The sequence below is a fragment of the Sordaria macrospora genome, chromosome 1, assembly GCF_033870435.1.
Source record: "Sordaria macrospora chromosome 1, complete sequence".
In the NCBI taxonomy this organism is placed as follows: Eukaryota; Fungi; Ascomycota; class Sordariomycetes; order Sordariales; family Sordariaceae; genus Sordaria; species Sordaria macrospora.
In genome coordinates, this window is record NC_089371.1 from 5382788 (window position 1) to 5409919 (window position 27132).

General features: G+C 50.7%; 7 protein-coding genes across 7 annotated transcripts; 4 read left to right on the forward strand and 3 right to left on the reverse strand.

Annotated features, from left to right (window-relative positions):
• Positions 1-1854: 1854 nt before the first annotated feature.
• SMAC4_01596 (uncharacterized protein) lies at positions 1855-3607 on the reverse strand. The gene is made up of 3 exons (XM_003352714.2): positions 3392-3607; positions 2611-3282; positions 1855-2531 (listed from the first exon to the last, which is right to left on the reverse strand). The coding sequence occupies exons 1-3, from the start codon at positions 3456-3458 to the stop codon at positions 2260-2262; spliced, it is 1011 nt and encodes a 336-aa protein (XP_003352762.1). The 5' UTR covers positions 3459-3607; the 3' UTR covers positions 1855-2259.
• Positions 3608-4420: 813 nt separating this feature from the next.
• Positions 4421-6216, forward strand: SMAC4_01595 (uncharacterized protein; the record flags this gene model as incomplete). Its single annotated transcript, XM_003352713.2, has 4 exons — positions 4421-5035; positions 5126-5225; positions 5337-5877; positions 5955-6216. The coding sequence occupies exons 1-4, from the start codon at positions 4946-4948 to the stop codon at positions 6214-6216; spliced, it is 993 nt and encodes a 330-aa protein (XP_003352761.1). The 5' UTR covers positions 4421-4945.
• An 854-nt stretch (positions 6217-7070) lies between these two features.
• Positions 7071-9897, forward strand: SMAC4_01594 (uncharacterized protein; the record flags this gene model as incomplete). Its single annotated transcript, XM_003352712.2, has 1 exon — positions 7071-9897. The coding sequence occupies one exon, from the start codon at positions 7071-7073 to the stop codon at positions 9795-9797; it is 2727 nt and encodes a 908-aa protein (XP_003352760.1). The 3' UTR covers positions 9798-9897.
• Positions 9898-11223: 1326 nt separating this feature from the next.
• On the reverse strand, positions 11224-14849 carry SMAC4_01593 (uncharacterized protein). Its single transcript, XM_003352711.2, has 4 exons — positions 13358-14849; positions 12686-13294; positions 12317-12609; positions 11224-12259 (listed from the first exon to the last, which is right to left on the reverse strand). Exons 2-4 carry the CDS (start codon positions 12813-12815, stop codon positions 11303-11305), a joined length of 1380 nt encoding a protein of 459 aa, XP_003352759.1. The 5' UTR covers positions 12816-13294; positions 13358-14849; the 3' UTR covers positions 11224-11302.
• A 333-nt stretch (positions 14850-15182) lies between these two features.
• SMAC4_01592 (uncharacterized protein) lies at positions 15183-17437 on the reverse strand. The gene is made up of 4 exons (XM_024655249.2): positions 16521-17437; positions 16296-16458; positions 16155-16241; positions 15183-16083 (listed from the first exon to the last, which is right to left on the reverse strand). Exons 1-4 carry the CDS (start codon positions 16685-16687, stop codon positions 15334-15336), a joined length of 1167 nt encoding a protein of 388 aa, XP_024511154.1. The 5' UTR covers positions 16688-17437; the 3' UTR covers positions 15183-15333.
• A 1677-nt stretch (positions 17438-19114) lies between these two features.
• SMAC4_01591 (uncharacterized protein) lies at positions 19115-21371 on the forward strand (the record flags this gene model as incomplete). Its single annotated transcript, XM_003352709.2, has 1 exon — positions 19115-21371. One exon carries the CDS (start codon positions 19115-19117, stop codon positions 20372-20374), a length of 1260 nt encoding a protein of 419 aa, XP_003352757.1. The 3' UTR covers positions 20375-21371.
• A 2306-nt stretch (positions 21372-23677) lies between these two features.
• Positions 23678-25110, forward strand: SMAC4_01590 (uncharacterized protein; the record flags this gene model as incomplete). Its single annotated transcript, XM_066089620.1, has 5 exons — positions 23678-23845; positions 23990-24359; positions 24430-24547; positions 24624-24688; positions 24758-25110. 5 exons carry the CDS (start codon positions 23678-23680, stop codon positions 25108-25110), a joined length of 1074 nt encoding a protein of 357 aa, XP_065945737.1.
• Between the last annotated feature and the right edge of the window lie 2022 nt (positions 25111-27132).

Sequence of the window (27132 nt, forward strand, 5' to 3'; positions counted from 1 at the left end):
ACTAACTATCACCACCTCATCTCTTTAATCCCTTCCGCAGGCCCTTATTCTTCTCCGTAGTCAATGAGCTATGGGAAACAATCCCACGACTTTGAATCCAAGGCTACAGGGGCACAACGGCCGATCTCTCAAGCCAATCTTAAGCAAAATTTTGCTCCAGAGAAGACTGCCACTGATCTCTGAGGTAAGCATCCGAGTAAACATCGACGTCATACGCTCCCTATTTGTTCATCTCATAGCTAACCAATCTGGAGATCAAAGTGAGTTCCAATGAGATCGGCCTCATCCATCTGAATGACTGCGCTAGCCACGCCCAATGTCTGCAGCGCTTGAAGTTGTCGTTAACAGGCCCCCTTGGCGCTTGCCCTCTGGGGATACCCCACTGTTTCTGGGCTAGCGTCCCTTGTGGACGCCTCCGCATGCAGGAACGAGAGCTTAATTTTTAGAACAAGGACATCGATCCCTCCCTCCGGACTCCGCTCGATCCCCGTCAACGACCACAATAAGAACTCTCCATTGTTCTCCATTCGCTCTCATGATGGCACTTTGCGCTGCGAGGCCGCACTAATTCCTCAAGAACAGCAGACGGTGGACACAACGCAGGATCGAGCATGATGTTCTCCACATCGAGTTTCTCAACATAGAACAAAATTGCCATATTGTCCACTCAAACAGGACTCCTCTAGGTCAAGGCCAACTTTCAGACCGCACCATATCCATATGCTTGTTTCTTCATTGGAAACGATGAGCCGCATGATGTATGAGGTAGCGCCCAGCCTTATTCTCACCCGACAGTACGGTTAAGACGGCACTCTCGTCTTCGGCAAGTGGAAGAATTTCATGTCAACAAGGCATTCTTCCCATGTTATAATTGAGGTCAAGTCCTCCTCGTGGGTCGATTCAGGAAATGGATCGACAATCCAACCTTCTCTTCAGCAGAATTCACACGCTCACCGTCTGTGCTGCTGACAATTAGGCTACCATCTGTCTCCGGGTCTCACGACTCGAAACATACTGCTGAACTGGCAAATCTTTATCCAAGACCGATTCGCAACAAGGATCTGTCTCGGCCCATGTTCATCCTGAGACACGTCACCACCCCAGAGGGTCACAATACCCTTCACTCTTTAAACCCTCAATATCTTTTACCATGGCGTTTGAATACGTACTACACCGCTCGAGCCAAGTGGGACTTTACATACAAATCCTCACGTGCAGGCAGGCTTCCTTCATATCTGAATGTCGTTCTCCTTTCCCATCATGTCCATTCTACCGTATTTGTTACGATGAAGAAACAACCACAATGAAACTTCAACAACCTCCTGAAATTGTGATGCCGTTGCCGAGCCGATGCTGTGCAGCGCACCCAATCAATCCCCAACTGTTTCAAACCCATCTCTAACCAACAACAGATATGGTAACGGCATCAACGTCGACGGAATGGTGATCACTTCTCCCCGGCCGACTCTGACGGAATTCTCAATTCGGTTCGTCCTTTGAAAGGCTTCTTAGGGACTTTCTAGTCCCCCAGGACATCGGGAACTCGGCTCCCCCGCGTAGGACTTGACACAGCATCGACGATCCTGTAAAGTCTTCAGGTCCCTTTTCAATGGAGTAAACCGCTTGGCTGGACGGAGGATTATCAGAACGAAACATGGCCACCCAACAGGGTCAACAGGATATTTGGCCGACTTGGCAGGAAATGGGGTAATGGTGACCAACATGAGCATGAGGGATGGTTAAAACGTTGCTGTTTGGCGATGTTCATTTGATTAGTATGGTAGGGGCTGGTTGATTATCGTTTGCCATATCACAGAGGACAGTCAACTCCCGACCGTTGACATCCGACATGTATGGTAAAGACCAAACTGACGCTTAGGGGGGAATCTCAGGTGCGTGCGTTAATGTACACTTTACATACGTACATACATGTGAAGAAGACCACCTAGCATACCTTGGACCTACATGATGCAAATAGTTGCAGATATGGACATGCATTTCGAGACCAACAACCTCTTTGCCGTCTTTACCGCCTTTGCCCGCCCAAGTGTATCTCAAAACAAGACATTAACCATTACCAAGGCGTCTAATTCTGTATCCAAAACATCACAAGAATTGCCCATCCAAAAAAATCCGATATCTCTACCCAAACGAACCGCTGCAACGATGCATATGTGAAACACTCATCATGATCGTGAATCATACTCTTTCCAACGCCAAGACCGACTAGAAACAGAAACGCCCTCCACCGGGCCTGCTCTATAGGTCGCCGCCCAACATCATTCCCATGGGCTTTTGTTCCGCAACGGGAATGTTGCCGGCGACGTTAGCGGCGTCATCCGGCTTGTGGATTGGTAGGGTTGGTGGGCTAATTGTCTCGTTCTTGCTAATAGCCGTAACGACGAGGTCCAGCCAGGCAGCCAGGCGATAGCCGGCCTTTGCGATCTGCAATTCGACGACGGGGGCGGCGGCTTCGAAGTACGCACCGCCGAGCTCCTGGTCACGGATGGCTTCGGGGCCTTCGGGGAGGACTAGCGACGCGAGACAAGGTTAGGTGATGGTTCCCCAACAGACAAAACGAGACACGGAAACAGAGAGGACAAAACTTACCAACAGTACAAACATGCGCATTCCCCTCCACCGCCCACTCCAGCGCAATCTCGCTCGCGCTCTTCAGCTCCAAGCCCTTCACCCACTCACTACTGTTCGCCTTATACTGGCCCTCTCTAATCTCCTCCGCCAGCTGCTCCGCCCACTTCTTCGCCGCGGGAAACGGCCTTCTGCCAACACCATGCTTCTTATGGGTAACAATCTTCTCCGCAATGCTGGAGTCCCACACATGATGCAGATTAAACCTCTTGTCGTCGAAGAACACTGATATCCCGTTCCCGCCCTTTTCCACGTCCTCCGTGTGCAGCGGCTGGTGGATGTCGCCCACGAAATGGATCACGAACTTGGCCGCCTGCGCGCGCTCGACCACGTGCAGGGACTGGTCCAGCACGCGCGAGGTGTAGTTCTGGATGGCGCTGACCACGCAGCCCTCGGGCTTGCAGTCGCGCTCGTATACGATGCCGCACGAATGCGGCGGGGAGTCCTTCGCGTCGATGTAGTGCAGGGGACCCGTCCACCGGCCCCATTTGGTGTACCGGATCGAGTCGGCCCAGGTGGCTACGTTGGCCAGGTAGTCGGTGGTGTCGTTGCGCAGGAGGGTTTGGAAGTAGGCGGCGGTGGTGTTAGAGACGAAATTGGAGGCCAGGTAGGCGACGGTGATGTGTCCGAAGCCTGGTGATGTGGTGGGCTGTGTGTTAGTGATGATCCATCTGCGATTCTTTGCGCAATATGGGGGGAGAAAGAGGTTAAGGAAGGAGAATTCTGTGTTTCCGTCACGTACCTCCCCATGCTGAAGCGCCTCCGGCTAAGAAGGCGGAGGAGCCTATCGTGACTGTTGATACCTTCATTATGGTGTTGTTCGTTTTGTGTTACTTCTGGATAAGACGGTGATGCGCTGTACAAGATTCGCAACGCTACCGGCAGGAAAACAATTGGTGACACAACCAAAGCAAACAAACAAATCTTGAATGGTTTCCGTTTGGAAAGGGTTGTCTTGTCTAAACACGCGCTCAGCTCACTTGATGTCTCCCCGTCGATCAGCTGCGCACCGCCCTGGGGTCCGAGAGCGATAAGCATCCATATCGATACCGCCCTTTCCCAGCGGCGTCATCATCGGTACCGACGCCATCAGCTTGGGCCATACCATAGCCGATCAATAGACTCCTCCAAGCACGCGAAGGTGTTGCTACGGCAGCGAATGAACGCGGGCGATAAATCCCACGTGAGCCTATCACTCTGGTGCAACACTTTGCCGTTTGAAGTGGCTTGTGAGTATTGTCACTTGTCAGTGGTTGTTTCTCTCAAGACACTCTTCAGTTGTATTTCTCGTTTAGTTCCTGTTTTTTTTTTCTTCTCCTTCCATTCTACGAGCATCTGGTATTTTTGGCTCGAGTTCCTGCAGCAAGTCTGATACAAGCGATGCAGGAGCGGCTTGCAAAGTCGCAACTACCAAGTACAAATGCGAGGAGGTCGAGGCATGATGACAAGTCCTCACCCGTGCCGCGCAAAAAGAGGGGACTCCCACAAAGAGGTTTTCAATTGCTCATCACTGGTTGGACGGCAGCTGGAATGATTGGCCCATCTCAGGCGACCTGAGCTGTCAAAGACCCCATTTTCCCCATATTTCTCCATCACAGCACCAGGATTGGAATGGGCCAGAGCTGAGCGAACGAGAGGCAGGCGGTCTCAGCGAAGCTGCAGGGGATCAGGGCTCCTTGTGATGCAATCGTGCCTTCCCGTCAAGGTGCCTCAAAACGGTCCTACTCCAACCACTGCACACACCGGAACGGTGACAAGCGAAAGGGGAAAGAAAAAAAAAATACCAAAGCAAAGCCGCTGGAAAAAGCTGCGAACTGAACGCTACGCTTGCGCAGGACGACGTATCATCTTGGTACTACGAGTCTGCAGCACGGATCATACCGTGACACTCGTGACATTTTTTTGAATGGCACTTGGACAGCTACGTTATGCCATTTTCGGTATCGGCCACATCCAGGTCTTGCCTTATCTCTGGAGTCACCCGCCTCTTGATAACGAGACCTGCTGACTCGAATTGTCTCTGACTCTTTCTATTTTATTTTGCAACTGTTACTTCCAGGCTCCTTGCTATCCTTTGACCTGCTCTGGTTCTACTTATTCTTCCTGTGTGCTCAACAAAACAAGATAACAACATCGACTGTTTTCGGCTGGCTAGCCTCCTTCCGTTTCGGCATTTGAGCAGGGCTCTACCTGGCCTAGAATACAAACGAACAACATTTGGCTGTCCATTCAACGTTCCATTCTTGCCGCCATCAACTGCTCGAGAACTCGCTGGTTTCCGTATCCGTGTTGCGAGATGGAAGCCCTTTTCAAGGCGCCCGATGTGGGCGAGGCACTCTCGGGGGTGTTTGGAAGTGTCAGCTTGACGGCCTGGATATGTCTTTTGGTGAGCATCTACACTACTTGCTGCTTTCCCTTCTTTCGGCCTGCCATTGCCAGTTTGTATCATGATGCTAACTGCTGTCCTCAATACCAGCTGCCGCAACTGATTACAAACTACAAAGCCAAGAGCGCTGATGGCTTGTCCATGAACTTCCTCATCATATGGCTGCTGGGCGATATAGCGAATCTGTCTGGTAAGTGGCGGCCAACCTACCGTACCCGCCTTCGATGTCATTGGATATCCTAAAGGTGTACCACAGTATTGCCAATCCATTCGGCTGCTGACTACATCTTGTTCGAAACAGGCGCACTCTGGACAAGTTTGGCACCAAGCACCATAGCACTCGCCGTTTATTTCTGCTTCGCCGATCTGGTTTTGATCAGTCAATGTAGTTATTATAACGCTGTCAACGCACGCCACCGAACTGCACGACATCCCTCTACCGAGACACACGAGACCGATACAACGGCTGTAGAGGAACACGACCCATTGCTCGACCATGACCATCACCATCAACACCGACGTCGGTCGCGTAGTGATTCCGCTGGCTTGCCGGGCTCTCACCGTCGACACTCGGCGCGGCGCAGGGAAAGCACTCTCGACCCATTGACTAGGATCGTTACAGGCGAAGACGAGACTCCTGACAGCAATCCATGGCTGCACAATACCCTAACCCTAACCCTAATCTGGGTTGTTGGTGCTGCAGGCTGGTTCATCAGCTATAAGATGGGTGCGTGGGACGTTGAGGATGGGTTACCCGATAGCGGAGACAATACGGTTTCGAGGGAGCCACAGGCCGTTATTGGTATGATTTTCGGCTATTTCAGCGCCGCTTGTTACTTGTGGTACGTACCTAACCCGGTTGTTTCAGCCCATCCATTTGGTGTGACCGTTCGGTTTAGGAAGCTAACCAATGCCATAGCGCTCGAATCCCTCAGATCATCAAGAATTACCGTGAGAAGTCTTGCGAAGGCCTTGCCCTGTTGTTCTTCCTGCTCTCACTGACGGGCAACTTCACCTATGGAGCAAGCGTGATCGCCTACTCTCAACAGAGAGACTATGTTGTCAGAGCACTCCCTTGGCTTCTGGGCTCGCTCGGTACGATGCTGGAAGATTTCGTTATCTTCGTCCAGTTCCGACTTTACTCGCCGCGGCGCGAAGCAAAGACGCACGGTACCGCTTGAAGAGCTGGCTCTTCGCCTACACGAAGCAAACGACACGCATTTGAAGGAAACCATGATCTATTTGGGGAAAGGAATCGGCGTTTATGAGTTTAAGGGAATCATCCGGCAACGGTATGTGATGGAAGTTTTTCTGGGTACTGGGTTTTGGTCGCATGTTCTGTTTCTTCCCTTTTGTTCCCAGGCGCATTTTGCTCCATCTTGATAGGGAAAGCATTTAAAAGCTCGGGTTGTCTTTGAAGAACGGTCAGGGCATGGCGTACGGATGAAGGGACATCATGAATTTGATATATTCTCTCTGATCTTGAAGCACCCTCGCCCCCATTTTGACCTTTTCAGTACTTCTTGTCAACAGCACGCTTGGCTTGGGCCTCTTTGAGTTTCTTTCGTAATCCTATCCTCCCCTTTCCGACATGCATAATTTTGGGTTTGATGCTTCTTGCCGGTTTCATTGATGGTGAACTTCGCTGTTGAGCTGCTTCCTGCGGCTTTTTCCTATAGTGCCTTCCTCCTGTAAGGATCGCGCTTTTTCCTCTTGGTCCCTGCAGATATCCCCCCAGCTTGTTTGTTCTTGCTATTGAACTAAAAGGGACCAAATCGTTAGGTTGTGCGGGCATGTGACTCGTGAGACTTCGACGGAAGCTACGGATAATGACATTGCGTCTGCTTTCTGTTCTCCAAGGTTTCGCCAGATATCTCTCACGAACACCTGTCCTGAACACTTCTGCAAATCACCCAGCAAATTACCCATCAAATCATCATATCATCATACGCTTGCATATTTCACCCTACGCAGTATCTTGTCCAAATCAGCAGCCGTTCTTCCAGTTTACATCATCGAGCTTATTATCTCCACAATGCCGCCCACCAGGGATATACAGTACGCGCCCCCCGGATCATATCTAGCTCACCAGCACAATTCAAAACTTCTTCTCTATTGGATTTCCCGCACTGCCCATTCAATCCTCAAACATTGCCATAAGACTCGGCCTGATTGTCTCCTGCAATTGTTGGACGAACTCAAAGCTGGTCTACCGGAGCATGAAGGATCGAAAGAGCTACAAGCCGATCCAGCCCGAGCCGGATTTTTCACCTGGGCCAGACTCGTCGGCTTCTGCAAGTTCATCGGCGCCCATATCGATTTCGTTCCCCCGTCGATTGCTGTCCTGTTTCTGCATGTCATCAACACAAAACTCGCTGCTTTTACCACATGGAAGGCACTCACAGCCAGGCTCCCACGTGCCGAGAACACCGCGGAGCTCAATGCCTTTGGGGCTGATATACGCACTTTGTGGAAGGCCTTCAACGCCCTCAGAGGCTTCCGTTCGACGGAAGCGCCCCTTGCAGATCGAATTACCTCGTCCATTTCGAGCGATGTCATACCAGGAAGCGAAGAAGATATAAATTCTCTGGTCCCCGACGAATTCCCCATCCGCGTCGTGGAAGACCGGACGGAACGTCAGGACAAGTCTAACGCAGAAGTTGAAGCCGAATTCTACAAGTTCAAAGCGATTCTCCCACCTGATGACTTGCCGTTACATCACTTTGACATCGGCATACCTGCCTATTATGACGGCATTCTCAACACCAACGGGAACTTTTCGGGTTTGGCAGTGTACGACCTGTTCAAGGAGTTCGTGCGCCTCAGAAAGTTTCTCAACGATACCTGGAAAGAGGTCATCTACGACGGCCTGAACAGCGCCGTGGCCGTCGCAGTTAGCTTTGCGGCCATCAACCTGGTCAATAAATACTATGTCGACACGACTCCTGAAAGATTACATTACATCAACATGATCCGATATTTCACGGATTATCAAAATTCGAAGTCCTATGTTCAACCCTTTCCTGTGTCCGCTTATCGAGTTCGTCGTGACGGCTCATGCTCAGAAAAGTTTCAAAGGCATGTGGAGGTAAAGGAGATGTTCATGATATACACGTTCGAATCCATCGTGGAGTTCATTTCCCACTTCCACGCCACACAGGACGGAAAGCCCACTGAACGTATGGCAAATCTTCTCCAGAACTGGGATCCCAACATCGACCTAACGGGGCTTACGGAGGAAGAATACCTACGGTGGCGTCATCTTTATACCATCAAGCTTCTTTACTCGCTTGATGAGCTAGCACTTTCTTTGCCCAGTATCGCCAACCTTGCTATGGGAAAGACCTCGCCCACCGGTGACTCAATCAAATGGAGCATTGAGCCTACCGAAGTCTTCTTACTGCAGCTCATGGTGGATTCTTTTACTGCGTCAAGGGGTTGGCTATATGATCCTATCCGGGGGCCTATTTTTGTCCAACCGCCTTCTGCCAATGTCTTCTTACCTGCGCGTGATTTGGCGCTGTTCGCGGGAGTCAAGCTTGATGACTCTGCCAACGAAGTCGCTGAAGGGATCCCGCAGCTTGAGATCCCGCAGCATTACCTAGGGAAGGCGTTTGAAGTTTGCTTTGCTGCGAAAGAGTTTCAATCGGGAAAACACAACCAAGGCACGGGCAAAACATTCTTGTGTGGTTGCTCGCCGAACTATTGCGCTGAAATTTACGTGCAGGCCCTGTGGGAGTCCCATTCTATCAACGTTTGGACCTACTCTATCAACGATGTCTCCTACCTTGGTTTCTACCGCGAGCCTGTACTCCTGGTACATTTGCACAATATGTTAGTTCGTGAAGGATACTTGATGCAGTCTTCTCGGTCAATTACCTTCTTGGAGACATATTTTGACTCCTTATTGTCTAAGGAGGCGAAGACACTACAAGACAGTGGACACTACGAGCAGGCTTTATCCAATGCCTTACAGAGCCTTCACAACCCACTTCCGCTTTCAACGTTTGAACGTCTGGTCAAGGAAGGCTACAGAACCGAGCAACTCGGATGCTTAGCAAATCTGCAGAGACTTATGGTGGACATTACCGAGAACAAGAAGAGACGGGTCGTCCAGGTCAAAGGGCAGGGCTCAAGCAATGATGTTGAATATATCATCAAAGGGAGTCGAGGCCGCGCAAAGGCAGTTATGGATGGAATACAGGCCGTCGGTTTCGAGCTGAAAGAACTGGTGCCCGGAACGATGCTCGAAGGACCGGGTAACAGCAAGATTATGGTGAGCCTCCGGGATGTTCTGGAACTGCTCAAGGCCGATGTCACCCTTGGCCTACATGGCAGTCGATGCCCTGACGCTATGGACCGCTTATGGATTACTAGCCGGGCGAACCGTGTGCTGGAGCACATTGAAGGAGAACTGGCCGCTGCGAGGGACCCGTTGTTCCTTAAAATATATGGAGACCCGCCCGCAAAGGAGGATGAAAACGCAAAGGAGAGTGGAGGTGGTGGAAATGAAGCAGGAGGAGTGAAAACCTTGGCAGGCATGCGTCAGGAATTAGTGCTCCGTCTTTTATCACGAAGACTGGATGTGCCTGGGACGAAAAAGGCGATAGAGGTTGCCGCCAAGGCGTTTGATGATGAGGAGCTTGTTGAGTTTCAGTGCTTATACAAGGGTTTCCAAGGGGATTCTGGAAGGATTAGCGATGAGATGATCAGAAAGCGTCTGGAGAAGGGGCTGGCAAAGGCATCATGTCCAGTCATGTAAGAGTGTCAAGGGATCCTTGTTTATAGCAGTGACGGAAGCAAGCGTTGTCTTGAAGATTGGACTTCATAGCGTAGTAATTGAAAATGAAGATCAAGTTCTTCCAACACTTTTACGCGTATCCAGTACACAAACCCGGAATGTTTCTCGTTTACAGATCCGTGATGAGAATTTTGATGATGGATGGTTTGTACAAGGGGGGAGAAGGGGAGAGAAGGAAAACTGAGAATACTTAAAATGAGGAACCAAAAGAAATGAAGACAAAAAAACAGAATAAAAGGAACAGGAAAAAGAGGAACAGGAAAAAGAGGAACAGGAAAAAGAGGAACAGAAAAGGAGGAGGAAAAAAGGCCCCAGCTGGCAACACCGTTTTTGTTGGGTGATTAATGGTCTACATCAAAGAACCAAGAAAGCTAAAAGCAGCGCCTGTGCTCAACACTATGTAAACATTGAACATTCTTGCACCCAAAACTGCCAACGCTCAACATACATAATGGACTTCATATCAAAATAAAAATTAAGAGCAGGTTCAAAGAATCCTAAAGGTATTCGATCGATCCACAAGCCTGTGGTGTGTTTCCCGTCTGTATGACTCCCGATGTCAGTTTGGTTGAGTGATGGTCTACATCAAATAACAATTGAAAGCCGACAATCGCAACCTGCTCTTAACGCCGCCTCAATACCGGAAGCTCAGAGATAAAGCTCCTGTACTGTAACATGTAGTATATATTCCAATACTGGTTCGTTCGTTAGCTCAAGACCTCCGGTCATTCTTCCTAGGCATTTACATGCCTAATTGATCCCTTTTGTCCCATATCAAAAGCGTAATTTTATATTACATACACTCTCCTGACTTTCATCAATGCCTTTCAAATTCTACTTAGCCATTAAATACTATCATTATAAGGTTCAGGACAGTTTGGGATAGATCTGGTCCGGTATGATAGGTGTACTGAGACAACAAATAAACTAGTATTGTATCGTACAGAAAAAGAAAAAGAAAGAAAAAGAAAAAGATAAACGAAAAAAAAAGCCCTTGACATCACATGCATTGGGAGAGTGAATATGTTGAACTACCTAGTAAGTGTTGGTTCACAATTAAGCATTCATAGCAAAGGAGAAACTAAAGATAAAAACCAAGCTCTGAAACTCCTAATAGTAATCGATTCCACAAGCCAGTTAGTTCTGTTTCCCGTGTACCATATATGGTTATGATACGATCCCCTACCAGAAATACCGCGACGCCCGCCAGTTCTGCTGAGTAAGTGAGTGAGTGAGTGATGGTCTACATCAAACTGATAAGTAAGGTAGGTAGGTCAGAAAAAACCAAATGCAGAAAAAAAAAAGCATGTCCTCAAACCGCCGCCGTGCAAATCTCCAGATTGCCTACCATAACCTAAGCCACAACAACTCCGATTACCAAAAAATGGATAAATGTACACATTCAATGCTCAATCTATCATCTATCATTACATTTTGTTAACACCTGCAGACTGCCAGCGATTACCTTACCAATTCGCATACCCGACCGGGGCTCCAGTTCCCGTCCCCGTCGGCGTGGGCGTTTGGACAAGGAACTCAAACTGTTGCTGTTGCTGTTGCTGTTGCGCCTGTGCTTGTACTTGCGTAGTCGTTACAGGTACATGCTGCTGATCATTGAAGTTCAACCCCTGATCAACAACAGGCATGATGTAAAGCCCGTTCAACGATAGTGATGGCGGCGAAGCTGCTGACGAGGAGAACGACGATGACGACGCTGACGACGCTGACGACGCTGACACTGATGGGAAAGGTGACACATTCGAGGTGGTATAGCTCATGGCGTTGCCAAACGTGGGCGCGGCCGCTGATACCATCATCATATCAGGTGTATAAGTCCAGTTGCAACTTTGCGTGAAGTTATACACGTTGTTGTCAAAAGACATTAGATCAAAACCGGCGGCGGCATCTGCCGTTGTTGTGGCTGTGGCTGTGGTTGTGGCTGCCGGGAATGGGGACGTAGCCATCGACATAGCTGAAGGAGGAAGGAGAAGACCTAGACCGAATCCATGCTGAGAAGAAATTGTAGACTCGGTACTGTCTGATAGCGAAAGCGGAGAGGGAGTAAAGCAATGTCCAAGCTCGGGGGTGAGTTGGTTTGAGGTTGGTGGTGGTGGTGTGGGTGAGAGGTATTGTGGTTGGCTTGTAGTCATCAACAGTGGACTAGGACTCGCTGTTATTTTTGTGGTCCTCCTGTTCGTCCTGCTAGTAACGGTGGGCCTGCAGTTGGGAGTTGACGACCTGGAGTGAGATGTTGATGAAGCAGGTGAGGAAGCAGAAGAAGGAGAAGCAGCGGATTCCTGTCTACGACGAAGAATCAAAAATCTATTTTTGGCAGATAGAGAAGTGCGTGTAGGGAACTGGGTCTTGACAATCTCCGTCCAACTGCGGCCTTTTTGAGAGACCATCTGAAGGAGGAGGATATCCTGGATGTGCTTTGGTTAGTCAAGGTCTATGGGTTATTGAATGATGAGAAAGGTTACCTCTTCTGGCGTCCACGGAGTCCTATTGATCATGGGGTCGAGGCAGTCATACCATCTCTTCCAGCATTGATCACCGTTGCGTGATTCAACACCCTTTTTGGCTACCTCGCTCCAGCGTGGGCCGTAAATATCAAAGGCCTCACGCAGCCTTTGGTCTTCCTCTCTGGTCCAGGTGCCCTTGCGAATATTGTGGGCGAAGTTGTAGTGCCAGCGTTTTCGGCAGTCCTTGTTGTTGCGCCGCGAGAGATGGAGGGCGACTTTGCACCAGTTGATTGAGCCACTCGCTGGAGTTTCTGTTGAATCAAAGAAAAACAAGATTAGCAAACTGGTAGAAGGCAATATTTGGTTTTGGGCTCACGAGACTCTTACCCTTTGCAACGGCTTCAGCGAGCAATCTATCCTCATCCGCTGTCCAAACTTGCCGTGGCTTAGGCTCGGCTTGAGGGCAGGGAGAAGCATTGCGTGATGAGTACATGAGGAACTGGGATATGCTTGACATAGTGGTGATATGACAATATGCTGTTATTGTTTTGATGACATTGATGTTGTATCTTGTGATATGTTAGGTGATGGTGAAGGAATCGGTGAGTGGCATGAGAGGAAGGTTCGCCGAGAACATATACTTATATGAGGAGGCGAGCTTCTTGTGTTCATATGAAGCTCAGCTGCCCCCATGAAGCGAAAGGCTCCGGCCGGTCAAGTGGTGAGAATTAGTCACCCCCTTGTGTAAGTGACACGAAGTCCATGATAGATCGCCGCAACAACACCAAGCTACCTAGCCCCATTGGTGTCTGCCAGAGGGTGAACACATCTCATCCTTCAACAAGATCCCAGCTCCTGGATATGCAGCCCTATAGACCATCCCCACGCCCGCTTCTCGTGTCGTTGCCCGTCGCCATACGGCATCGCCGTTACGTCTGGAGTCGCAGGTAAAGTCATTCCATCCCACTTGTCTGGTAGTACCCTTGAGTAGATCCGCTACCGAGCGTTAGCTTGGAATCTAGCCAACAAGCAGTGCCATAATGTTCCACGGGTAGTTACATGGTCATTGCTCACGTCAACAAGCTGTTGTCTTTGTATAGTTTCTGAGGTTCTTGGGCCATTCAGAGCTCCAGCGTCAATGTCGAAACCGGTCTGGCACGTTAACGTACTACCTCGATAACAAGGTGCGACATGAGAATGCCCCAGGCAGCCGGATATTCCAATTAGAGCGACCGAGTAAGCTCCCATTGGTCAAGAAGGGATGATCCCGTGAGAAGACCACTAAGTGAAGCTCGATGGTCCCCGGCCGTGTGCTTGACGCTCCGGGTTTCAACGGCGGTATAGACTCGGGACGGCCTCTGGCTGTTTGGAAATGTATCTTGCGCGCAAGAGTCAGGAGAGAAAGTACACAAAATGAGGCGGAGGCATGTGGGAGGGGGGCTTGGCTCATGTCGTGTAACGCAACGAACCGACGGGAAGAAAAGCCTATGAACCTTCCGGCGGTGCTTCCACTGGGCCGCCTGTTGTTCAACGTAAAAGCTCTCAGGAACCCAAATTCGCATGACGAGAAGGGAATCTTGATCCGGAGTGGCGGTGACCCTAACTAATTCACTGCCTTTTCGCTCCCGTACTTGCAGCATCTACCCTCGATCCTGTGGGGAGGACAGCCGAAGCCGAGCCAGCCACATCGAGAGTGCCATGAGACAACAACGGCGACCTGAAGAACAAGATATGATGCCCTTGAAACAAGCTATCTCATTAGGGCCAATTATCCCCAAATTGATATCATTGCCGGCCTCAATTGCTGTGGTAAGCACAAGGTCGGCAACTGTTGAGGCAGTCACCGAATACCCCATATGGTTGCTTAATTCCGTGTTTTAGTCCAATGTCGAGCCTCCCCCACGATGGAACACGCGACGAGAGCTGGCTGATAGGGATCCCTCACTGCTTCAGATGCTTGGGGTGTTTCCCTGCAGAACTTGGGCTGGTTCTACCCGCCTGTCTCATGAGGTGCCGGGCTCGTAGGGCTGGCGAGTAACACAAATGCAGGCCCATTTCTTTCGTCTCTCCCGGCCGTTTGAACGTTTATTGCACTCTGAAGGGGAGGAACTGGAGGCGATGGATGCTGTGAAACGGTAAATGAGGATGCCTGCGACGGGGGCAAAGGGTCACAATTAGACTACCACAAAGAAGCTCCCTGCATTGTGTCTCGTGTTCCTATTTTCTTAACTTGGCTTCTGCTCCTTTGGGGCTCCGGGCGGGAGGGTACATACATACACCAGCCTCATCGCAGTCTCGGGTTTTGATTTGGATGCCGTAGCTGGACAGGATCCTCTTGCGCGAATCTGGACAATTGCTGGTGCAAGAAGTGATGCTTCCGGTGCCATGGTCACGTTTATTTGGGGACCTATAATCGCGAATACGGTGTCAACCGATGTGTCCATACCAAAATGTTGGGTTTCGCAGAAAAGCCAAGAGGTTTTGACGTACCTGTTATGGTCGGCGACCACGTACAACACAAACAGAACGTGGGAAACTGGAGAGGACCTTACCTAAGTGATACTGTTCAACCATGATGAGGGCGGCAAGTGAGATAAGGTAAAAGAACCCCGAGGACCTCGGCGGTTTGAGACCGACTGCGTCACGTCCATCGTGTGTTGAGCATGAGATCCGGTCTGAAGCGGAATGGTTTCCCCTTTCGGACAATGAATTACAATGAATTTGTCGAATGATTTGTTGTTCAAGATCGGGTGATGATGTCGGTTGTGCTCTTGGGCGGCAGTCGTAAGGGATGCGTTGTGCGCAAAAATTGAAGTGGGAAAGCAATGTTCGACAGATGAAGAAGAGTGGTGAAGCAGAATGAATAATGGATGGGAAGAACTCGAATGCAGATTGCTTAATTTTAAAGGCGGAAGGAACAACTGAAGAGCTTACCATACATTGTCTTGTCGAGCCCCTCGTTTCTTCCTCTCATCATCCGCCCACCACTGGAATCCACACCATCCCAGAACCCGACCATCACTCACTCCTTCCACCTACTCATAAGTATAACAAAAGGGACCATCAACCGTGCTAACCAAATCCCTAATCCTCCACACCTTGTTCCCCACCACTCCCAAATCCACGACATCATCCAACGTCTGCCTCGGACTGTTCACCGGATCAAACATAAAAGTGCCTCCAGCAATCTGCTCGGTCCGGTTCTCCAAGTCCAGCCACTGCCAGATTGCCCACGTCCGATCAATGCCCGAATGGTGAGCATAAAACGCCGGATCATTAGGACTAGTGAAGAAGTCGCCTCCGGGGTCGCCGCCAATGGTGTGATGTCCGCCGGCATGGACGCCGAAGAGCGGCATCCCGTTGTGCTCGGCTGGGTTGTAAGTCTTTTCGAGGTCCCAAGGACGCGTGTTCACAGCCTGCATGCGGTCTTGGAAGGTGAGTATGTCGGTGGAGTTGGTGATTAGGACCACCATGTCTTCGGTGCGAGTGAAGCGCGAGGAAAGATAGTTGGTGATATCGCGGCGGACACAGCGCGGGTTATCGCCCATACCGTTGGAAAGCGGGTTCGGGGCCGGAGCGGGATTAGCTTGGGGAGAGAGGGGGCCTAGGCGGACCGTCATGTTGACGAAAGGACCAGAATGGATACACCCCCCTCCGGGCCCAGCTGGGTAGTAATCGGTATCTTCATGATCTATCATCGCTCCATTGCCGCTGAAGCTAGTATCGCTACCGTCGAACAGAGGAGATTTTGCCGGATCAGATGCCCACTTGCCCCAGTTCCAATACTGTCAAGGTATGTTAGCAAAGTGACCATGGCCAATAGGCAGACTATCTAGAGTTGTAATGTATCACTTACCGGCTGGGTTCCAGTGTATCCACATTCTTCACGAATAACTCTTTCGAACGACCAGGTGAAATAGCGATGCCACGCAAGAAAGCTTCCCTAAAGAACGGTTAGTCCGTGTGAGGTCCAAGTGGCTTCGACATCAATACTAACAGTTCCATGAATGGCCAAAGTCTGGTTGATGTGAACAGCGACAAAGTCGTCGTAGCGTGTTTTGGCTCCAGGATACTCTGTTTGGTCCAGGCGAGATGGTCTAGACATCAAGCACAACATAGCAGCAATGTACTCTCTGCGCTCCTTCTTTGAGATGTCACCCCTATGTTGTGTAGCAAAGGTCAGCTTCAACTTAAGAGTTTCTGCCTTTTGGGTTTCTCTTACCATTCCCGTCGAACCCGAAGATTCTTTTTTGTGCATGTTTTGGACTTGGCAAGCCGATGTTCTAGGTTCGCTCTGCCTTTCTGTTGCAACTTGTGTACATCATCTTTGCAAATCGCACCAACCAGTGACGACGCGATAAGCAAGAAGAACAGAAGTGACCGAGCCATGGATGGAGTGAAAGGCCTGGGCTGAGAGGGAGGGAGCGAATTGGCATGGTGCTTGGTGTTCCAGGAGCCTGGAGAGGACCAAGGGCTTATATAGGCCCAACGTCAACACAGCACCTCCAAAAAAAAGTCTTTCGGTTTTCACTTAAGCCCCCGTTCAACCTTTCCCGAGTCCCATGAGTCCAAAGAGTTAGCGGTTAGTATGGAGTAGCAGAAGGTAATGTCCCCTTCGTCAAACAAATAAAGTTAGCTCGGACGGGGCGTCGTCAGCATTTAGCTTGCAGTTTCGACGGGGAACTGCAAAGGACCTGCAGGAAAAAATCGTGTCCGGTTCTGTTACGAGGCTTGTCAGCCAAGTACCAGGACAAGCCACCATGCGTCTGGCTTTGTGTATATTGGCGAGCATAAAGCTACCCGCAGCGACAAATCTCGGGATGGCGATATAGGACGGTGGAGGGTGATGCTGCCGGAACCGTGCCGTCGGTAGACATGCATGTCAACCAAACAACCGGGAGGGAAGGTCATAGAGTATATTCCATCCCCCGTTTCTGGAGCCCTGATGAGCACCGGTGCAATGGCGACGGGGTGGCCATTTGGCCACCTCGATGGTGAGGAGCTAGATGGATCCCAGTCTTCACACAACTATGGATGTCGACCTTTGATTTCAGATGTTGATTAGACCAATAAGAAAGGCATGGTAAATGAAGCGTAAGCGAAGCCGCTTAACCTAAAGTCCAAGTCCCTCCGGCAGCCAGTGCAACCTCAGCGGTTGTGGAACCATAGTCTTAATTGTGAAGACGAGTCTGGACAGAAAATTTTCTGCGATTTAGAGAGAAAGTGTTGAATGATAACAGACCATAGACCGAAACGCGGTGAAACATTCGGAGGGGTCATTGTCAATCTTGGGCCAGGCTCGCCCATGACAAAAATGTTGACAGTCCAGCTATCATTACCTGTACTTCCAAATACCACGAAACCCTTACCAAAGCCAACAATTTTTATTATATCTGATGCCCAGTTAGGGCGCTTTCCTAAGTCCATACACTCCTGCAGTATTCGCGACATTTGGCCAATAAGGAAACAATATTTGTGGTGGCTTTGTGGCATTCTGGCTGATTTGGTCGTGACTACTGGGCTGTCAACAATTTTGTCATGAGCGAGCCAGGTAACGGTGGCCGAAGTGCAGCAGGCTGTGGGGTCTGCGAAGACACTCGACGAATGAAAAATAAAAACAACGAGCCATGAAGACAATGTGAAGTCCATGAGTAAGTGATGTTTGTCTGTACATAATCAAGCTCTTGTGAATGAAAATCAGATGGTTGGGGTTGAGATACCTTCAAGTTGGTGTTGGGGGACCCGGCAGTTTGAGCCTCTGGTGCTCATGCACTGCATGGATGCTGTGTACCCACGGGCCATCGTAGCGGGAGTTTTCCCGACATCACCTGCGTCGAACTCTCCCAAACTCACATCGTGAAAACAACGACATGCGAAAGACTCGTCTTATTTGGTGAATTCCACTCCGCTTTGTGATTGATAGCGCACTGAATGGAGAGCGCATAAAGGTAAGGGCCATTCTGATCAACCGGACTCACCATGACTAACGAGCAAACAGAGTGATGACTGACTGCACTCAATAGTCGGCAATCCGAGAACTTTCGCACACGACGTCAAACTACTTGTACGATGTTAGAAACCCCTTACTCTCTGTCTAAGCCGAATAAGAATGGACTGACTTACGGCATCGCACCTTGTCTGTTCGTGGTCATCGTTAGTTCGCCACCCAGTATGTCAAGTCTCCCAGACCGCCCTACAACTTTCATCGTCGACAGTCTTCGTCTTCGTTCCGGCTCATCATCAGACACGAGGAATAGCATCTCCCGACATATCTTATATGTTGCCAGCAGACCACGCTGCCTGCGGACCCCGCCTTTTAATAAAAAAAAACTCTCACCTTGGCGTTTGTTTCGTCCCATTTCGATGGGCTATCGGACCTGAACCGTAGGGCACTAAGGTTCGGCGGCCACATCCAAACAATCGCCCGTTACACGACTGACGACGTCGATAGAGGTGAATGACAATACAAGAAAGGGTGTTTTCCCCGCTCAACCAACAACAGAAGCACACTTGAAACTCGATGTCCCATATTACGTGTCCCTCGGATGCGGTTTAACATTTTTCCTTCCCTGAAAAAATAAATATCACCAACACAATTCAGAATCGTGGTCTGAACGCGTCAACCAACCACCCAACCAACCAGCCTCAGCGCGCTTCAACTGGTTTGACTCCCGCCAGACCAACTTCACGCGACTGACCCAGTTCAAATCACACACTCACCATATTCCGTCGCGGTCACTTCGTCCTTTAATAACTCATAATCCGGTATCTTCCAGCAAATCGCCTGCACATCACGGACACCAGCAATCTTTCACCATGACGCGTACGAATCGCTCAGAGGCGTTCCGAATCCATCACCAAGGATTTGTGTATTTCCCTTACATGCCGCCTTCAGAGCAGTATCCTGTGCTCGCCGTCACAAGGAAATTCGGTCGGAAGCCGAGGATCGAGCCTGAGGATGTGGATCTAACCCAGCGTGAAATGACTGGGTTTGCTTCAGTTTACCCTCGACTTCACCAGGTCCCAAAGACGATGCACGAGCGGTTAGCGAGATGGTACCTGGCTAATCGAAAATTGGCGGATTCTTGGCCTTTGGACGGCTTCTGGAACGCGGCCGAGGACGATGCTCATGACGAAGTCGTCGTCAGGGAGCCAGGAGTACCACCTGAGGTGAAAAAGATGGCCGGGATCGAGGATAAGCCTAAGCCTGCCCCTGCTCCTAAGGAAAAGAAACAGAAACTCCCGAAGCCGCAGAGAGAAAAGCCGACCCAGTCTCGCCCTTCGACGAGCAATACCAGCAAGGCCACACCTTTCCCGCCAAGTGTAGTAGTAAGGTGTCAAGAGCTGGAGCAGTGGTCCCAGCAAGAGTATTTCACCGCCGAGCTCAAAGCAGCGGAACGGTCCTTCAGTTACATCCGGGGCTGGGTGGAGGACGCACAGAATGGCGGCCGATCGCCTTCAAAGGTTCAACTCGATGAACTACTGAGCTTCGCATCAAGCGCTTTAACACGTGCATCAGAGGCCGTCAAAATATCCTCAGCAGTGATGGATGACCTCGGGTCGGCTCCTGCGCCTCTTGTTCACCCTGCTTTTATGGCATGGCAACAGCAACAGCAACATCAAGAGGAGCAGCAGCAGCAGACCATGGGCACCAGCGTTGAGAACAGAAAGCGGCCCTTTGAAGTCACCGGCGACGAAGGCATTCAGGCGGGACCTTCGGGAGTAGGTAAGATCAGAAAACTCTCACCCTACAGGTCCACAGCGGAAGCAAGGTCGAGAGACCCACCGATACATCCGGGCTTTCTTCAACAATTCGCGTCTCAACAGCCTGGGCCAGTTCCCACGAGTCACACCCATAGCAGCTTCATGGTGGCGCCAATGCACGGCTCAGCTTCGGGATATTTGCCAATGGGAGATGACAACGACGGCCAGCACCAGGAATCGGCAAGTGAAAGTGGCGGAGAGAGCGGTGACGAGGAGGAAGATGAGGAGGACGACGATGAGGAGCAAGAGGATGACGATGGCGGCGACGGCGAAGATGAAGGCGATAACAGCGACGACGATGCGTCGGGCTAAAGATCCGATACCCTGACTCTGCCGTCCAGCTCCCACGTCGTTCAGAAGAAGAACGACCCATTCATCTTCCAGGAGAGCAACATCAAGGAAAGCAAAGCAGGATCGTCAGAGGCGCCAGAAGACGAGAAAATGGGTGCCGGGAAGGCGTCGATCCGGTCCGCTATTATTGACGCCCCCGTCGCCAACCTGAATGTGCGCGAGAACACTGAAGATTGTGGTGGTGGTTATCTTGTTAAAGTCAATACATGGCTTGAATCATCGGGTGAAAATTGATTCCCCGTTTTTATGAGCATTGCTGATGCAGTTGAATGGTGTAGAGCACTGGAAATCCGGACAAAGCCAGCCCTTTTGTCCTTTTTTTTTTCCCTCTTTTTTCCTTTTTCCTTTTTCCTTTTTCGTTGCTGTAGAAGTCAGTGTGGTCAGTCGGTACCTGTCGGTAATCACGCGACGTGTTGTGTGGTTGACTTCAGGAATTGTTGGTTGGGATCATTGTGTCGATTCAACAAGGAACAAAAGCGAGGGTGGGGGGAGGTGATCAGTGTCTTTTGAAATCGGACGGCATCATCTTGTTTGAGTGTTGTGGTTGTACTTGCCGTATTTTTGCCAGAGCGCCAGGCCATCGAGGTGTTGAGGCTGTCGTGCCTTCCTTCCACTTCCCCCTAGGCCTTGGCTTCCACTGGAGAAGGTGCCGCGGAGCGGGTTCCAATGTTCATCAGGGGCCAACAGTTTGCGGGTTGGAGTAGAGGTACCTTCGAGTATACCTCAACGTCAGCCCTACGCAGAAGCGATCAGGGCTCCAGCTCCATCTATGGCGTGGTTTTAATCACCGTGCCCCGCTGTGGTTGGGGTCTAATTGAACTTTCAGCTGGTTCAGAGCTGAGGCTCTTTGTCGTTTCCGTTCACATTTGTGTATATAGTTGTGTGAATTGATAGAGCCGCTGATACTGTACCAACAAGATTTCGGCGTTGTAGGTATAAAAAGAATGGCGTGCTTCTCCGACGATGTGCTTTCCGTGTTTGACCCTTGCTCGTGAAATTGGAGAGGAGACGGCAGCCGGTACCACGGCCCGATGTTTACTACTAAGTAACAGTAACGGACGCACTGACCGCCGACCGGCCGGGGGACCTCGGTGAACTTCAACACCGAGCTGTGCTAAACCCAATTTCCTCCACCGACCATCACTAGTCCAACCTCGTCTATCGACATTCGTCTCAATGTGGCAGCGACATTCGACGAGATCACCGCCCGCCACAACCTAATCTCCGTGACAGAATCAGCAAATGTTGTGTCTCGTCCATCGGGTGCCCAGCGGGAGCATTCATCATTTTCCTGCAACAAAAGATCCAAATCCTTCGTGGTGGGATGTGCCGCGCGGCTGGACGGCGCCTTCTATAATTTTGCTTTCTCAGTTGATCCTTCCATTTTCATGCCTTCCAGCAGTTTGCTTTCTGCTTGGGTATGGTAGTGACTCAAACTGCAGAGCTCGGCCCGGACCACTAGCGGAACACACAGATCTCCTTGTCAATCCTTTTCCTGCGCAGTCAATAATGCGCTTGCATTTGAAGTTGCAGACGGGCAGAAAGATCGATGTCAATTGTTGCGCACCTGAGACGGCAGAAATTCTATCAGAACTCCCGACCACTCGTATTCTATTCTGCCATTCAGCGACCCCATCTTCCAATTTCCCAAAGTCGTTTACCGGTAGCTGTGTCTGTCATCACCACGAGGGAGTATCGCTATCTCAGGCTGCCCTACACCACTACGAAGCTAACTCCGGATCTCCTCCCAGTACGCCGGAGACATTTGTTTTGGACGTGCACGGCGATGGCGGGCCTAGGCTAAATTACACCTTGACATCATTCCACGTTTCTATTTCGCCGTCCAAAACCCGTCCCGTCCCATCCCACTGCACTGGGAGGAGCAAGTTGCGATTGAGATGAGTTCCCAAAGAACATGAGACGGGGGCATTTGTGCGCAAGACGGGTCGTTGTCTAGGTACGCGCACGGAAGTTCCCAGCACTTGACACTGACAGTCAGTCGCCCATATCCCAAGTGGGTAGTCCCGGTCAGGAGTGCGGAAGATCCCATTGGCTGCCAGAGCCTCGAGATTGGGGACGACCAACATGGCTCGAGCAAAAAGCTTAGGTTTCGTCCTTGGCGAATTGCTCGCAGGCAACAAGCAAAAGCGAGCGAGCGCTAGAAATGCGGTCACTAACGACAAGACGAGTTAGAGACGTCCGCGGTGGCGTGGATTGTGTACAGAAGAGCATCGCTTGTGTCTCCAGCCCCGAGGGCGGAGTGGGACACCAGGGACACCAGGGAATCATTCAGCGGCCGTTTTTCTTTCTTTTTTTTCGTCTGGTTTAGACTGTTGTACCCACCCCGCTCCGTTCCGTAACTCGCTCGCATCGAGAAACGTTGGCGAGAATGGTCAGGCACCCAGGCAAGTGCATGATGGTGGCCGGTGGGCGTTGATGGGCGGAAGCAAGCCCCCAACCCCAAGCAGAGGGCCTCGAGAGATCTAGGTCGGACCAAGCTAGGCCAGGGGGGCAGACAGGTGTAGGCTGGAGTCCTGGGCCTGGACAAGTCAAGTCAAGCCGCTGTGGACAAGATAAAAAATAACACCATACCCTGGGCTTGGACCCAGCGGTTGATGAACGGTCAAATCCCGGTCTTTAACGTCAGGCACACTCGTTCTTCCTAGCCGCTTGTTTTGATCGTGTTTTTCTTCCTATTTTGTCTCCCCAGTTTGAGCTGGCTGGCAAACATCCAAGTTACGAAGGACGCGGATAACGTTGTTCTCCGGATTTTATCTCATCTTAGATCTCTCCACTCTTGGGTTCAACATTTCTCACTCAACCCACGACCATCGAGACTAACACTCTGGCCACCACCACCCACCACCACCACCTACTCCGCTTCCATAAACTCTGGACAGCAACACAACCAAAAACACTCCGGCTTCGACGCCCTGGGACAACAGCTCTTGCTTGACAGCTTGATTGCGATTTTTCACTTGACGACAGTTCAACGAATAGCAAGAAACATATACATCTCGACAAGAGCGGACATATGTTCCTTCGAAGCTCTAAACGACGGTATATTCACTTCTTGGAGATGTCTAACATCGTGGATCTACTGCCTCGATTCCAATAACAAATCATTAACGAATCTTCTCGTTCCTGTCGACAGCGAGACTCCGTGCGCTGGGCCATCCTTGACCCTTTCGCTTGCTAGTAGTCTTCATCGGCACCCTTTCTACCTTCCTATGCTTCAACGGACTCCTTCAAAGCCGCTGAGCGATGTCAGTTTACGTTCCTCCGTCTTCCAATCCTCAGGGAGCGAAATTATTGGCCATATTCTGGAGTGTTCAAGCCGCCTGCACTGCCTTCGTAGGTCTTCGCTTGTACTGCAAGGTCATTCGTGGCCGCAGCCTTTGGTGGGATGATCACTTGTTGATAATTGCTTGGGTATGCCACTTGTCAATATTTCCTTCCACTTCATCTTTTCTGCCTCAGTTCCCCTTGTATCTATCCGACATCCAACCGGTGATTATTAGTATTCAGGAACATTTTTTCCCACGTGAATAGAGCTGACACAGTTTTATCACAAAGGCGCTACTGCTCACAAGCACCGCTGTTGTCACCACCACCGTCTTGATGGGATACGGAATGCACAGCTATGATGTTCCCGTGGAAAACTGGAAGTATCTGGGTATTCTGGGCGCTATCACTGGCACTACATCGGTTCTCCACGTGTTTTTTAGCAAAGTATCCTTTGCCGTGACGCTTCTTCGACTCACGGATGGCTGGTTGAGGCAACTGATATGGTTTATTATCATCACTTTAACGTTAGGCCAGATGAGCAGTTCCTTTATGTTCTGGCTCAGGTGTACACCCGCCGAGGCCACATGGAACCCCCATATCAAGGAGAAGAAATGCTGGGACTCCAATGCTTTCCTTACGTACTCGATTGCTGGCGGAAGTGAGTATCTGACCCAAAAACGCCATTCCACCCAAAGCTTTACTGACCACCATTGGCCCATCCTCTCTAGTTTACTCGGCCTTGTGTGACATCGTGCTTGCAATTCTACCGTGGCGAATCCTTTTGCGATTCCACATGTACCGAGGTGAAAAGATTGGCGTGGCTGTGGCCATGAGCATGGGGATCTTGTAGGTGAAAAGCCACCACCACTGGGAATATGGAAAGTTTACCGGACCTCTGGTTAATGGACAATGAACATCATAGTGCTGGAATCGCAGGCTTTGTCAAGGTGTCGACAATCAGCCGCATGGAGAGTAAAGACTTCAACTGTCAGTTTTCCTTTCCCCATACACGAGCCCCCGATCCTCGGTGTGCAATCCTGCTAATCTTATGAACAGACGAGGGATTCCTTCTGGTAGTTTGGGCCTTCGCCGAGGGGGCCTGCACCATTATGGCTGCCTCAATACCCACCCTCAGGGCTCTGTTCCTTCATGCCTTCAAAACCCCAGAGCGGGCGAGCATCGATGTAGTTGTCGAAAGCGAAAGATCGGCAGGAGCATCAGCACGCCGAGCGCGATCCGACTGGAACGAACGAAAGTACGAGAACAGAAGCGACCAAAGCATCCTGGCGATACCACCGGCAAGCAGCAGCACGATGGGCCGGTCGCTCGAAACAAATATCGAGCGAGAATCCGCAAGACCGCTAGACAACCGATTCGAGATGAAACATTGTAGGTCAGCAAAAGGCTGAAGGCAGACGTCACATGATAGAAAGAATAAGGAACAACACCCAGCGGCGATCGTATCAGTCACACACCCCGGAGGGATACATAGATCAACTCGACGATAAAAACTCCTCTCAGCTGGAGAGATAAGGATGGCGCGAGCGGGCCTTGGTACGAAAAACAATCCATTCGAACTTGGACGAGACGCACCGCAATCCTACAAATCCATGTCCAGGGTCATGATTGCCGACAGCTATGTCGGCAGCTAAAACTCCAAAAACCATCGTTGGCCAGGGTACTTCGAAGATGGGATCCTATTGCAGAAGGAGACATAACGCTGTACGTATACGGTTCAAGTACCCGGAGGCTTCCCAGAGGGAGGTGAATGCGTACCGTTTGTCGGCAACGGTTTTCGCAACCCGAGTAACATTTCAAGAGTCTCACAAACTCTCGAAGACGATACATACGGATGCAGCCATCGAGAGAAAACACCTGGTGTTCATGCCCCGATTCCGGCCGGACGGCTGGGAGATTCGTTGGGTAAACGGGGTCTGGGGAACAGCCGAGAAAGCTTAAATCCCGAGCTTTCATTGCAGAAGCACAACCGATACAAACCCGACAGAAAGGGCTGTGTCCGAGGCTGATGCAGTTCTGCGCTGTCTCAAAGTGTACCTGGCCGGTCTCGAAGCGACTTGGCAAGTTGCACATCCTAGGGCAAGGTCATTTCGAAAACCTACCAAGCATCCATCACTGGCTGGCGCTTTCCAGCTATTCCTACCTATACATACGCATATATGAGCGCACGAAAATGCTGGCAAAACGAACCCAGGTCGCGGCCGATCTGAAGGCCCATATGATTGGAGAGGTTGAAGTTCGCCAGCCGAATGAAACGCAGACGAGTCTTGAAAGTTGACTCAATCGGCCATTCATTGGGGGACTTGGAGAGGTTGACTACTCACGACCCCGAGAAGGGGATGGATATATGACGAAAGAATGCAGATGGGGCCGTCAGGTCAGGTCAGGATGGTCCTTTTTAAGAAAAAAGGTTGGCAACCCTGATTCAGCCTGGAACGGGCAGCTGGACAACAAGCACTGACCGACCACTGATATCAGCGAACGGCACCGCGGGGTGCAGGGGGGCCTGCCAAGCAGAGTGGGGGGAGGAGAAGAAGGGGTTGGTTGGGGTTGGGTTAGGTGCCCCTGGTGCCCTGCCCGGCCGCATCAGATGCTAGCAGGTTCCATCCTTGAAAGTCATGTCATGTATGGTTGTTATGAGTGAATGTGAATGAGATGAACACTGTGATACCCGTCTACTGTACGGTAGTGGACAATGAAGAGAATATGTACCGTGGACTTTTGATATCCACAAGTATAAGAATATGAATAGTTTCAAGGGTTTCCTTCCGGCGGCCTCGAGGGACGAGATATAAAAAGAGTAGCTTCCAGACGACGGCATGCCAACCAGGTATGTCGTTGTTTGTTAATGTACATAATGCATCTCGAACGGCAGGGTTCCCATCCGTCATTTCAAAGGTGAGAGGTGAAAGGAAAGAGCCAGCTACGGGATGGAAAACAAAGCCAGCCTGTAAACAATCTACCTATCAACATGTTCAAGTTCCGTCCCGTCCTCTTGGGCGGCTCGATCTCCAAGGGTTGGTACTAGCTACTAGGTAATGCTAGCGGATGTCGTCGACGACAATGGTGTCGCAACGGAAGAAAAAGGATCGGGCTGGTGTGAAACAGATGACGGACAGCTGTGACAACCTGGAACATGAGCCCCGTGCCAGCTGCAAGACTTCTGCTTCGCAGCAGTAGATCCCGTCGTCGCTAACCCCGCCCCGAGGGCCTCCTGCACCTCATCGCTCTTGCCCGCTGCCTCTGGTGAGACCGTGAGCGGGAGTTGACGGTTGAGGATTGGACGATGACTTCGTTCCTCCTCTGTTCCATGCGACGACATGGGAAGATTGGCTGATGATACGGGGACTGACGGGATCGTGCACAGCCCCTGGAGAAGGAACCCTCGAGCCCCTCTCACAGAGATCAGAGAT